General features: G+C 43.0%; 1 protein-coding gene across 1 annotated transcript in view; it reads left to right on the top strand.

Moving 5' to 3' along the window:
* LOC132402572 (immunoglobulin gamma-1 heavy chain-like) overlaps positions 1-14,831 on the top strand; it is a 63,413-nt gene that overhangs the window by 24,362 nt on the left and 24,220 nt on the right. The window contains exons 3-4 of the mRNA XM_059985456.1: positions 11,133-11,477; positions 13,332-13,679. Of these exons, the coding sequence (XP_059841439.1) occupies positions 11,133-11,477; positions 13,332-13,679 (693 nt within the window). The remainder of the gene's footprint in view (positions 1-11,132; positions 11,478-13,331; positions 13,680-14,831) is intronic.

Genomic DNA, 14,831 nt, shown 5'->3' with positions numbered 1-14,831 from the left:
CTCACCCATCAGCGGGAACATGCTTCCTGCCTCCAGTGTGTCCAATCCCTTAATAATCTTATATGTTTCAATCAGATCCCCTCTCATCCTTCTAAATTCCAGTGTATACAAGCCCAGTTGCTCCAATCTTTCAACATATGACAGTCCCACCATTCCGGGAATTAACCTTGTGAACCTACGCTGCACTCCCTCAATAGCAAGAATGTCCTTCCTCAAATTTGGAGACCAAAACTGCAGACAATACTCCAGGTGGGGTCTCACCAGGGCCCTGTACAGCTGCAGAAGGACCTCTTTACTCCTATACTCAATTCCTCTTGTTATGAAGGCCAGCATGCCATTAGCTTTCTTCACTGCCTGCTGTACCTGCATGCTTGCTTTCATTGACTGATCTACAAGAACACCTAGATCTCGTCATACTTCCCCTTTTCCTAACTTGACTCCATTTAGATAGTAATCTGCCTTCCTGTTCTTGCCACCAAAGTGGATAACCTCACATTTATCCACATTAAACTGCATCTGCCATACATTTGCCCACTCACCCAACCTGTCCAAGTCACCCTGCATTCTCATAACATCCTCCTGACATTTCACACTGCCACCCAGCTTTGTGTCATCAGCAAATTTGCTAATGTTACTTTTAATCCCTTCATCTAAATCATTAATGTATATTGTAAACAGCTGTGGTCCCAGCACCGAACCTTGCAGTACCCCACTGGTCACAGCCTGCCATTCCAAAAGGGACCCGTTAATCACAGCTCTTTGTTTCCTGTCAGCCAGCCAATTTTCAATCCATGTCAGTACTCTGCCCCCAATACCATGTGCCCTAATTTTGCCCACTAATCTCCTATGTGGGACTTTATCAAAAGCTTTCTGGAAGTCCAGGTACACTACATCCTCTGGCTCTCCCTTGTCCATTTTCATAGATACATCCTCAAAAAACTCCAGAAGATTAACCAAGCATGATTTTCCCTTCATAAATCCATGCTGACTCGGACTGATCCTTCTACTGCTATCCAAATGTGTCGTAATTTCCTCTTTTATAATTGACTCCAGCATCTTTCCCATCCCTGACGTCAGGCTAACCGGTGTATAATTCCCTGTTTTCTCTCTCCCACCTTCCAATCAGCAGGAACTGTTCCTGAATCTATAGAACATTGGAAAATGATTACCAATGCATCCACAATTTCTAGAGCCACCTCTTTAAGTACCCTGGGATGCAGACCATCAGGTCCCGGGGACTTAAAGCCTTCAGACTCAACGGTCTATCCAACACCGTTTCTTGCCTAATATAAATTTCCTTCAGTTCATCCTTTACCCTGGTTCCTTTGATCACTATTGCATCTGGGAGATTGTTTGTGTCTTCCCTAGTGAACACAGATCCAAAGTACCAATGCAAGGTGAGGGACAACCATTGCACGGACTCAGGTGCTGAAAGACAAAAGCACCCAGAGGAACAGCAGATACCATCTGAATAAAACCGGACATCGACTGGACTACAGGCATGATTAAAACAATGTATTTTGAGGAGATTTTGGCCCCTTCTCTAAGAAAAAAGATATGCTGGGATTGCAGAGAGTCCAGAGGAGGTTCACAAGAATGATTCCAGAAGCAAAATGAGCAGCATGTGATGGCTCTGGGACTGTACCCCCTGGAATTAAGAAGTGATGGCAAGAATTGAAGGAGATGGCAGTTAAATGCGTGGCTGAGGAATTGGTGCAGGGGGCAGGGTTTTAGATTTTTGGACCATTGGGATCTCTTCTGGGGAAGGTGGGACCTGTACAGATTGGATGGGTTGCACCTGAACTCAAGGGGGAGCAATATCCTCGCTGGTAGATTTGCCAGCATAGTTTGGGAGGGTTTAGACTAATTTGCAAGGGGGATGGGACCCGGAGTGATAGAACAGTGAAAGAAGTTCATGGAGTAAAGCCAGATCTAACATATAGATAGGCTTTGAGGAAAGAGGAGCAGAATAAAGGGTGAAAAGGTAGTAAGGTAGAAGTGCTAAAGTGTGTGTACTTCAATGCAAGAAGCATCAGGAACAAAGGTGATGAACTGAGAGCTTGGATACATACATGGAATTATGATGTAGTGGCCATTACAGAGACTTGGCTGGCACCAGAGCAGGAATGGATTCTCAATATTCCTGGATTTCATTGCTTTAAAAGGGATTGGTGGGGGGGGGGGGGGAAGGGAGGAGGGGTGGCATTACTGGTCAGGGATACTATTACAGCTGCAGAAAGGGTGGGTAATGTAGCAGGATCCTCTTTTGAGTCAGTATGGGTGGAAGTCAGGAACAGGAAGGGAGCAGTTACTCTACTGGGGGTATTCTATAGGCCCCCTGGTAGCAGCAGATACCGAGGAGCAGATTGGGAAGCAGATTTTGGAAAGGTGCAAAAATAACAGGATTGTTATCATGGGTGACTTTAACTTCCCTAATATTGATTGGCACCTGATTAGTTCCAAGGATTTAGACGGGGCAGCGTTTGTTAAGTGTGTCCAGGATGGATCCCTGTCACAGTATGTTGACAGGCTGACTAGGGGGAATGCCATATTAGATCTAGTATTAGGTAACGAACCAGGTCAGGTCACAGATCTGTCAGTGGGTGAGCATCTGGGGGACAGTGATCACTGCTCCCTGACCTTTAGCATTATCATGGGAAAGGATAGAATCAGAGAGGACAGGAAAATTTTTAATTGGGGAAGGGCAAATTATGAGGCTACAAGGCTAGAACTTGCAGGTGTGAATTGGGATGATGTTTTTGCAGGGAAATGTACTATGGACATGTGGTCAATGTTTAAGGGTCTCTTGCAGGATGTTAGGGATAAATTTGTCCCGGTGAGGAAGATAAAGAATGGTAGGGTGAAAGAGCCATGGGTGACAAGTGAAGTAGAAAATCTAGTCAGGTGGAAGAAGGCAGCATACATGAGGTTTAGGGAGCAAGGATCAGATGGGTCTATTGAGGAATATAGGGTAGCAAGAAAGGAGCTTAAGAAGGGGCTAAGAAGAGCAAGAAGGGGGCATGAGAAGGCCTTGGTGAGTAGGGTAAAGGAAAACCCCAAGGCATTCTTCAGTTATGTGAAAAACAAAAGGATGACAGGAGTGAAGGTAGGACCGATTAGAGATAAAAGTGGGAAGATGTGCCTGGAGGCTGTGGAAGTGAGCGAGGTCCTCAATGAATACTTCTCTTCGGTATTCACCAATGAGAGGGAACTTGATGACGGTGAGGACAATATGAGTGAGGTTGATGTTCTGGAGCATGTTGATATTAAGGGTGAGGAGGTGTTGGAGTTGTTAAAATACATTAGGACGGATAAGTCACCATGGCCTGATGGAATATTCCCCAGGCTGCTCCACGAGGCAAGGGAAGAGATTGCTGAACCTCTGGCTAGGATCTTTATGTCCTCGTTGTCCACAGGAACGGTACCGGTGGATTGGAGGGAGGTGAATGTTGTCCCCTTGTTCAAAAAAGGTAGTAGGGATAGTCCAGGTAATTATAGACCAGTGAGCCTTACATCTGTGGTGGGAAAGCTGTTGGAAAAGATTCTTAGAGATAGGATCTATGGGCATTGAGAGAATCATGGTCTGATCAGGGACAGTCTGCATGGCTTTGTGAAGGGCAGATCATGCCTAACAAGCCTGATAGAGTTCTTTGAGGAGGTGACCAGGCATATAGATGAGGGTAGTGCAGTGGATGTGATCTACATGGATTTTAGTAAGGCATTTGACAAGGTTTCACACAGTAGGCTTATTGAGAAAGTCAGAAGACATGGGATCCAGGGAAGTTTGGCCAGGTGGATTCAGAATTGGCTTGCCTACAGAAGGCAGAGGGTCATGGTGTAGGGAATACATTAAGACTGGAGGGTTGTGACTAGTGGTGTCCCACAAGGATCTGTTCTGGGACCTCTACTTTTTGTGATTTTTATTAACGACCTGGATGTGGGGGTAGAAGGGTGGGTTGGCAAGTTTGCAGAGAACACAAAGGTTGGTGGTTTTGTAGATAGTGTAGAGGATTGTCAAAGATTGCAGAGAGACATTGATAGGATGCAGAAGTGGGCTGAGAAGTGGCAAATGGAGTTCAACCCAGAGAAGTGTGAGGTGGTACACTTTGGAAGGACAAACTCCAAGGCAGAGTACAAAGTAAATGGCAGGATACTTGGTAGTGTGGAGGAGCAGAGGGATCTGGGAGTACATGTCCACAGATCCCTGAAAGTTGCCTCACAGTTAGATAGGGTGGTTAAGAAAGTTTATGGGGTGTTAGCTTTCATAAATCGAGGGATAGAGTTTAAGAGATGCGATGTAATGATATAAAACTCTAGTTAGGCCACACTTGGAGAACTGTGTCCATTTCTGGTCATCTCAGTATAGGAAGGATGTGGAAGCATTGGAAAAGGTACAGAGAAGATTTACCAGGATGCTGCCTGGTTTAGAGAATATGGATTATGATCAGAGATTAAGGGAGCTGGGGCTTTACTCTTTGGAGAGAAGGAGGATGAGAGGAGACATGATAGAGGTGTGCAAGATATTAAAAGGAATAGACAGAGTGGACAGCCAGCGCCTCTTCCCCAGGGCACCACTGCTCAGTACAAGAGGACATGTCTTTATGGTGAGGGGAGGGAAGTTCAAGAGGGATATTAGAGGATGATTTTTCATTCAGAGTGGTTGGTGTGTGGAATGCACTGCCTGAGTCAGTGGTGGAAGCAGACACACTAGTGAAGTTTAAGAGACTACTAGACAGGTATATGGAGGAATTTAAGGTGGGGGGTTATATGGGAGGCAGGGTTTGAGGGTCGGCACAACATTATAGGCCAAAGGCCTGTAATGTGCTGTATTATTCTATGTTCTATGTTCTATGTAAAAGGTGCCCCTCAACTTTAAGTCTGTGCCTTCTAGCTCTGGATACACCCGCCAGAGGAAACATCCTCTCCACATCCACCCTGTCTAGTCCTTCCAACATTCAATAGGTTTCAATGAGGTCCAACTGCATACTTCTAAATTCCAGTAAGTGCAGGACCAAATCTGCCAAACACTCCTCGTATGTGAACCCCTTCAATCCTGGAATCATCTTCATGAATCTCCTCTGGACTCTCTCCAATGACAACACATCCTTTCTGAGATATGGGGCCTAAAACTGCTGACAATATTCTAAGTGCAGCCTGACTAATGTCTTATAAAGGCTCAGCACTATCTACTTGATTTATGTTCTATACCCCTTAAAATAAATGTCAAGTTTGCATTTTCTTTCCTTACCACAGACTCAACCTGTAATTTAACCTTCTGGGAGTCTTGCATGAGGACTTCTAAATCCCTCTGCACCTCTGATGTTTGAACCTTCTCCCAATTTAAATAATAATCCACACTATTGTTCCTTTTACCAAAATGCATTAACATACATTTCCCAACACTATATTCCATCTGCTACTTTTTTGCCCACTCTTCCAATTTGTCTAACTCCAGCTCGAATCGCATTGCTTCCTCAGTACTACTTACCCTCCACCTATCTTCATATCATATCAACTTTGCCACAAAGCCATCAATTCCATTATCCAAATCATTGACAAACAATGTGACAAGTAGTGGTCCCAATACTGACCCCCGAGGAACACCACTAGCCATCAGCAGTCAATCAGAAAGGGCCCCTTTTATTCCCACTCGCTGCCTCCTGCCAGTCAGCCATTCTGCTATCCACGCCAGTATCTTTCCTATAATTAAATAGGATTTAATCTTGTTAAACAGCCCCGTGTGTGGTACCTTATCAAACGCCTTCTGAAAATCCAAGTAAATGACATCCACTGCCTCTCCTTTGTCCACTCTGCCTGTCACTTCCTCAAAGAACTCGAACAGATTTGTCAGGCAAGATTTCCCTTTACAGAAACGATGCTGACTTTGACTTATTTTATCATTAGTCTCCAAGTACCACGAAACCACATCCTTAGTGACAGACTCTAACATTTACCCAACCGCTGAGCTGAGGCTAACTGGCTGATAATTTCCTCTCTTTTGCCTTCCTCCCTCATTAAAGAGTGGAGTGACATTTGCAATCTTCAAGTCCTCTGCGACCATGCCAGAATCAAGTGATTCTTGAAAAATCCTGACCAATGCATCTGTTATCTTTTCACCAACCTCTCTCAGGACTCTGGGATGGTCCATCTGTTCCAGGTGACTTATCCACCTTGACATTTGAGTTTGCCGGGCCATTTTTCCTTTCTAATAGCAATGCCACTCACTCCTGCACCCTGACACTCACAGACCTCTGGCACACTGCTAGTGTCTTCCACAGTGAAGACTGATGCAAAGTACCCATTAAGTTCATCTGCCGTTTCTTTGTCCCCCATTACTACCTCACCAGCATCATTTTCCAGTGGTCCAATATCAACTCTCACCTTCCTTTTACTCGCCTCTTTTACTCTTTATGTAACTGAAAAACAAAACTCTTGGTATCCTGCTTTATATTATTGCCTAGTCTGCCCTCATATTTCATCTTTTCCCTTTTTATGGCTTTTTTAGTTGTTGTTGTTGGATTTCAAAAGCTTCCCAATCATCCAACTTCCCACTCACTTTTGCTAACTTTTATGCCTTTTCCTTGGTTTTTATGCTGTCCTTAACTTCCCTTGTCAGCCACAGTTGCCGACCCCATCTGAGAACTTCTTCCTCTGTGGGACACATCTACGCCGCGCCTTGTGAACAATTCCCAGACACTCAGCCATCTCTACTCTGCCGTCATTCCTGCCAGTATCCTCCTCCAATCCACCTGGGCAAGCTCCTCTCTCAGGCTTCTGTAAATCCCTTTATTCCATTGCGATACTGATACATGTGACTTCCAGGATGAATTCAATCATGTTATGATCACTGCCTTCTCAGGGTTACTTTACATTCAGCTCCAGAATTTGATTTGGTTATGACACAACACCCAGACTAAGATAGCCTTTCCCCAAGTAGGCACAAGCACAAGCTGCTCTAAAAAGCCACCTCATAGGCAGCCAAAAAATGTTCCCTCTCACGATCCAACATCAAACTGATTTTCCCAATCCTCTTGCATACTGAAGTCCCTCATTACAATTGTGACATTACTCTTATTACATGCTTTTTCCAGCTCCGTTTGCAATCTCAACCCCACATCTTGTCTACTATTTGGAGGGCTATATATGATTCCAATAATGTTGTTATTTTTACCCATTTTAGCTCCACCCACAAAGATTCAACATTCTCTAACCCTATGTCACCCCTTTCTAAAGATGTAATTATATCCCTTACCAAGAGCCACACCACCAACTATGCCTTCCTGCCTGTCCTTCCGATATAAAATATATCCTTAGAACTTAAGCTCCCAACTATGGCCTTTCAGCCACGACTCAGTGATGCCCACAATGTCAAACTGACCAATCTCTAATTGCACCACAGGTTCATCCACGTTATTCCAAATGCTACATGCATTTAAATACAGCACCTTCAGTCCTTTACCCTTTTGAATTTTGCACCCATGGTACAATATAACTCATTACTCTGTCAGCATTTGCACCCAGTCATTGGCTTGTCCTGTCTTTCATTCATATTACATCATCAACTTGTAAACATGCTGGCTCAGCCTCAGCTCTATCATAACATCGACATAACTTCCACATCTAGTCAATGCTGAAACCATTTAAATTGCCTACTCCCATTACTCACACTGGCAGAATAGCCCTTCATACCACTGCTATCCATGAACCTATCCAAACTTCTCTTAAATGTTGAAATCAAGCTCGCATGCACCACTTGTGCTGGCAGCTCATTCCACACTCTCACAACGCTCTGAGTGAAGAAGTTTCCCCCATGTTCCCCTTAAATTTTTCACCTTTTACTTTTACCTCATGACTTCTGGTTGTAGTCCCATCCAGCCTCTGTGGAAAGGATTTACTCTCCTCATAATTTTGAATACCTCTATCGAATCTCTTCTCAACCTTTTACATTCCAAGGAACAAAGTCCTAACCTATTCAAAAGAAAGTGGTGAATCTATGGAATTATTTGTCACAGTCAGTTGTGGAGGCCAAGTCTTTGCGTATATTTAAGGCAGAGGTAATATGATTCCTGATTGGTCAATGTATGAAGGTATATGGGGAGAAGGCAGGAGATTGGTGCTGAGAGGAAGATTGGATCAGCCATGATGAAATGACGGAACAGACTCGAAGTGCCAAATGGCCTAATTCTGCTCTTATATTTTATGGCCTTGTGCTCAATCGTACCTTATAACCCAGGTCCTCTAGACCCGGCAACATCCTTGTAAATTTTCTCTGTATTCTGTCAACCTTATTTATATTTTTCCTGTAGGTTGATGACTAAAACTGCACACAGCACTCCAAATTAGGCCTTACAAATGTCTTATACAACTTCAACTTAACACCCATCTCCTGTACTCAATACTTTAATTTATGAGGCCAATGTGCCAAAAGCTTTCTTTACGACCCAGTGTGCTGCCACTTTCAATGAATGATGGACCTGTATTCCCAGATCCCTTTGTTCTACCACACTCCTCAGAGCCCTACCAAAGTTCAACACCTCACACTTGTCTACATTTGCCATTTTACAGCCCATTTTCTTCAGCTGATGTAAATCCCTCTGCAAGCCAAGATAGCCTAACTCACTATCCATTACACCCTCAATTTTGGTGTCATCTGCAAGTTTGTTGATTCAGTTAACCACATTATCATTCAGATAGTTGATATAGATGACAAACAACAATGGACCCAGCACCAATCCCTGGTATACCACAAGTCACAGGCCTCTAGTCAGAGAGCCAACCATCTGCTACCACTCTCTGGCTTCTTCCACAAAGCCACTGTCTAATACAATTTACTACCTCACCTTGAATGAACATAAGAAGGTAAAAAATAGGAGCAGGAGTCGGCCATCTGACCCATCGAGCCTGCTCTGTCATTCAGTAAGGTCATGGCTGATCTGGCCATGGACTCATCTCCACCTACCTGCCTTTTCCCCATAATCCTTAATTCCCCTACCATGCAAAAATCTATCCAACCGATCTTAAATATATTTACTGAGGTAATCTCCACTGCTTATTGGGCAGAGAATTCCACAGATTGACCACTCTCCGGAAAAAGCAGTTCCATCTCTTTCTTTCTAAATCTTTTTATTAGTATTAGTAATATGGACAAAATACAAATGATATATTGATAAAGAAATTACCAACATACACATTCCATTACATATGAAAAAAAACATACATAATAGTTACAATATATATGGGTTTACCAAGACCTAAGCCATAAGATATATGTATGGACATAGTAAATCTAAATATTTCATAATGTATAATATAAAGAAAACAGAAAAAGGAAAAAAAAACAAAAAAAAATTTATAATGCAAAACTAGCTAATCTAATAACTATAACTAATAATACTATAACTAATTAAAAATAACTACTGCAATTTTTGGTTTACCAATGTTAGGCTCACTGCATTTATCTTCTTCAGCTCGTCGAATGATTGCATTTCTAACTCTGATGGCTAGAAGATCTATATTGTTGAATTGGAAAGAAATTGATCCTCCCACTGTATTTCATTGGTTCTCTCAAACTATGTTATGTTTAAATTTAGAAAAAATTAGAAGTGGTACTTTTGAGACTTCTATTAAATTTGAAAAGTTATGGAGACCATTTATTCAACATTTTCATATGATGTAATATGACCCTGTGCCAAGTTCATTTGATTTCCCAGCTTTTAGCTTATGTATTTTGAGAGGACCAGAAGTGACGGCATTGATGAATACTTATTTTTGTGAGATATTATAAACAGCCCCCCCCTTTTTTTTTCCTTCTCTTTTTTGTGTTTCTTTTTTTTTATTACTTATTAGTTATAGCAGTTCCATCTCATCTCCGCCCTAAATCTACTCCCCCAAATCTTGAGGCTATGTCTTCATCCACTTCCCAGGACGTAATGTTGAGTCTTTATAAGGCACTGGTGAGACCTCACTTGGACTATTGTGAGCAGTTTTGGGTGCCTTATCTTAGAAAGGATGTGCTGAAAGTGAAGAGGGGTCAAAGTACCTTCACAAAAATGTTTCCAGGATTGAATGGCTTGTCATACTAAGTGTGTTTGATGGCTCTGGGACTGTATTCACTAGAGTTCAGAATACTGAAGGGTGATTTAAATACAAACTATCAAGTGGTGAAAGGCCTTGATAGAGTGGATGTGGAGAGTATGTTTCCCATGGTGAGGACAGTCTGAGACCAGAGGACACAGCCTCAGAATAGAGAGGCATCCTTTTAGAATGGAGATGAGGAGGAATTTCTTTAGCCAGTGAGTGGTGAATCTGTGGAATTCTTTGCCACGGGCAGCTGTGGAGTCCGTGTTTATGTATATATAAGGCAGAGTTTGACAGATTCTTGATTGGTCAGGGCATGAAGGGATATGGGGAGAAGGCAGGAGTTTGGGGCTGAGAGGAAACTGGATCAGCCATGATGAAATGATGGAGTAGACTCAATGGGCAAAATGACCTAATTCTGCTTCTATATCTTATGGTCTTATGATTATGTTAATGGCTTTACAAGCGCATACTACTGACACTCGTTAGAAACTGTTCAGCAACAACCTCCTGCCCCAATTATGCAACATAGTGTCCCAAATAAACAAAATGAATCCTGTCTACTTTCTCAATTAGTTTTTGTTATTTCAGAGGTGTTCCAAATGAACAGCTCCACGATTAACCAACAGCCCAGTGAACCGGAATCTATTGTATCTGCCTGGAACAGGTTACTGGGTAGTAGTGGAGCAGGGAGTTTGTTTGACCTTAGGAGGATTTTAGATAGACACGTGAATACAAAAGGAATGCAGGGGTATGAATGATACATAGGAGGAGGATATTTAACATAAATGAGCATCAAGGTCAACACAACATCAAGACCAGATATCCTGTCCAGTTCTGTACTGTTCCACATTCAATTTGAAGTGGGTAGTGATTATTTGAAGCATATATTTATCACCCAACCTTGGTTTCATCTGAACTCGGTAAACTCGGAAACAGCTGGAACATTATATTAACATCAGAAGCAATAAAGTGTTTGTACTTTCACAAGAGGTCATGTAACAAAAGATGACTGCTTCAAGCTGGGGTTGAACTGACGATATTCTCCCTTACAGGTGCAGACGTTCCTGTCCTTATCCAGTCCCCGAGCATACAGCGTGTCACTGAGGGTCACACGGCATGGTTATGGTGTACCATGAGCAAAGCCAGGCCGGAAAAGACTGACGTCCACTGGTATCGGAAACTACCTGGGCAGGACATGGAGTGGGTTCTAACACACAGGGCAGGAGGCAGCCCAGAGTGGGGACGGGGTTTCACTAAGAGGTTCCAGTCCTACAGAGACACGTCCAACAGCAGCTTCATCCTGACAGTCACAGACGTGGTGCACAGTGACTCTGCCGTCTATTACTGCAGAGTGTGGGGAGACATCGATGGGAACGGCACCCAGCTCATCGTAACCAGTGAGTACAAGTTCTATTTATTCAGCAGTATGTCCCTGCATTGGGAGTTATTCCATCACCACTCACTTCCCGTGGCTGGGCACATTGTAGTGAAGAACACACAGTGTAACACTGGAGCCCCGTCACTGGGACACGATCCAGAGCACTGTGGCCCCTAACTCATGGGTGGGGAGCACCAACATGGTGACTGACCGTCTGCTCTGTGTGTCCAGTTGGATATTTGAAAATAAATGTCAATGTGGAGTGTGTTATCACAGGAGAGAAAAGGAGAAACTCTTCAGTGTTCAGAGTCATAGATCAGGGTCTCTCCAATCTGTGGAATTCAAAACCTAAAACTATAAGAGATGCAGACTGAGGTGATACCTTTAAATGCCATCTCTTTTAACTGACAAGTTTTCAAAAGTAAATGTAATATTAAAGTACATATCTGTCACCAAACACATCTCTGAGATTCTTTTTGTTACCGGCATACTCAATAAATGCATAATAGAATAATAACCATTATAGATTCAATGAAAGACCGCACCAACCTGGTCTTAGATGCAAGATGTCACCAGTCTGTATGAAAAGTACACTATAAATAAATTATTATGATTCTTCTTATTATTTTTTTTCTCCACTCCAGCTGGTAAAATCTGAGGTACAGGCGTAGCCAAACACACTCATTTCTAAATTGCTAGGAGCTATCAGATTACTCAAGTGGTGTTTAATATTGTGGCTTTCTGAAGATTTACGTAGATATTGCTGTGTAGCCCTAAATTTGAGCTATTGTGTAGTGACTTTGCGATGATTCCAGTTGTAGATATTACTATTGGGACAATGTACACCCTGTTTATGTTCCATAGTCTTTCAATTTCCACTTTTAATTCAGCACATTTCTGGTGTTTTTCATTTACTGATTTCTGTAAGTTTTGTGTGTTTGGAATGGCTGTATCAACTGAGTAAGTTGTTCTTGCTTGTTTATTCTGTAATATGATATACAGACAGTCATTGCGGTTGGGATTGTCCTATCTGTAACATTATTATCCTCATAGCTGGACACTGTGCAAAGGTTTTACTGAAAGCCCTGGAGAAGAGAACTCTGGCTGGTGATGGATTTAGAAGTTTATCCTGTATTATTATATCCAGATGGTTATTATGGATTGACAAGTCTGGAATGTTATTATTACAGATGACACCGTGCAAAGGTGCCTGACTAAAAGCCCTGGGGAAGAGAACTCTGGCCAGTGATGGATTTAAATGAACCAACTCTCCCTCCCCATTGAAACTTATTGATAATTCTACCACTCACTGAACAGAAATGTGGAAGTTGTTTTGGGACCACTTCCACAGGATTCTGGATAGCTTTGTCCCACTGAGTCAGGGAAAGGATGGGAGGGTGAGGGAACCATGGTTGACAAGAGAAGTGGAACATCTGGTCAAGAGGAAGGATGAAGTACACTTAAGGTTTAGGAAGTAAACGGGGCTCTTGAGAGTTATATGGTCACCAGGAAGGATCTTCTGTTGGGATTTAAGAGAGCTGAAATGAGCCTTGGTGAGCAAGAATAAGAAAAATCCAAGGCATGCTACGTTCTAGATGAGGAACTGGAGAATGGCTAGAGTGAGGGTAGAACCAATCAGGAATAAAAGGGAAATTTAATCAACCAATGCAATATGACCTTCAGAACTCTCTCCGAACAATAATAGGCCCCATGACTGTAGAGCTGCCAAACCTTCAGCCAGGTATAATTGAGCAGTGAAGAGCTGTAACTTATTCTCAGGGATAAAATGTATTTAAATTTTAGAATTTGTTAAATGCTGGGGAAATATACTGCCTTGTAAATACACATTAATGTATCCATATCCAACACACAGATCCCGCAGATGATCCCGTCCTTGTGCAGTATCCACCGGTCAGCAAGGTGCCAGAGGGAGTAACTGTCCAGCTCCACTGTGCCTTGTATAACGCCAGTGTCAATGTCACCGATGTCCACTGGTACCACCAGCGGCCTGGGAACAAGAGCGAGTGGGTGTTGAGTCACTTTGTGAATGACTCGGTGAGCAGGTCCGGGGGTATCTCTGACCGTTTTCAGTCTCACAGGAATGGCGTGAGTAACAGTTACATTCTGACCATCAGCAACACATCTATTAGTGACACTGCAGTGTACAACTGCAGTGTGTGGAATTACATCTACGGAGGAGGAACGCAGCTCAATGTAACTGGTAAGTCAACGTCAGTTTACAGTGACAATAACAGCATCTCAGTATCCAACCTTCACACGATGGCTGTCAGACACAGGGGGTTCTGTAATGTCCCCAGTAGAACAGAGAGTCGGATGATTTCCCCTGGAGTGTAAACTGGTAACAGTTGGGAAATAGAAAAGTGGGAAAGGACAAGTACTCTGGAATAACATAGAAAATCTTGGCAAATCATTTTGTGGGTGAACAGGTTTTTCTCTGTACCTCAGTACGTGTGACAATAATAAGCCAATTTACTGAGAGCTCTCCCTGTGGGTGTGAGTTATCAGTACTGGACGATGTTATCAATCGGAAAAACAGTCAGAACAAATGGACAGGAGAAGAGGATAAAATGATATGTGTAAAAGAAATAGACTGGCCATTCAATTCAAAGTAAGAGAATACAATTAATGACATAAGGAAACTTCCCGGAGCACATTCGACAAACTCTATCCCATCTAGTCCTTTTACAGTATGAGTCAGCTACTCAACAATCTTATGTTTCTTGTCTGTGATCTCTCTACAGATGTGTTTCTCCCCCTCCCATGGACTGTAGGGTGCTCTGTAATATAGCCCCATTTATGTGGTTGTACCTTTTTTATTTCTCAATTCCACCCATAACGTCTGACTGGATGAGTCCTCCAGTCTGTCCTGACTGAGCAATGCCATGACATTTTCCCTGACTAGTAATGTCACCCCTCCTCCTTTAATCATACTTGCTCTGTCACACCTAAAACACGGAACCTCAGAATATTGAGCTGCCAGTCCTGCCCCTCCTGCAACCAAGTCTCACTAATGATACAACATCGTAATTCCAGGTGTTGATCCATGCCTTGAGCTCATCTGCCTTTCCTACGATACTTCTTGCATTGAAATATACGCAGTTCAGGACTCTAGTCGCACCAGGCTCAACCTTTCGATTCCTAACTTTGAGGTCTTACCAACATGTGTCTCCACAACCTCTCCAGTATCTGTTCTGGCACTGTGGTTCCCATCCCCTGCAACTCTAGTCTAACCCCCCACTCCACCCCACCCCTGATGCACCAGTACTGAAAGCAGATTTCCAGTAGTGACCCCTGTCACTTACTCACCCTCCTATCACCCATCCCTCCATCTCTTTATTCTGGCTGCCTTCCC

The sequence above is a fragment of the Hypanus sabinus genome, chromosome 12, assembly GCF_030144855.1.
Source record: "Hypanus sabinus isolate sHypSab1 chromosome 12, sHypSab1.hap1, whole genome shotgun sequence".
Classification (NCBI taxonomy): domain Eukaryota; kingdom Metazoa; phylum Chordata; class Chondrichthyes; order Myliobatiformes; family Dasyatidae; genus Hypanus; species Hypanus sabinus.
This window is presented reverse-complemented; position numbering and strand designations above follow the sequence as displayed.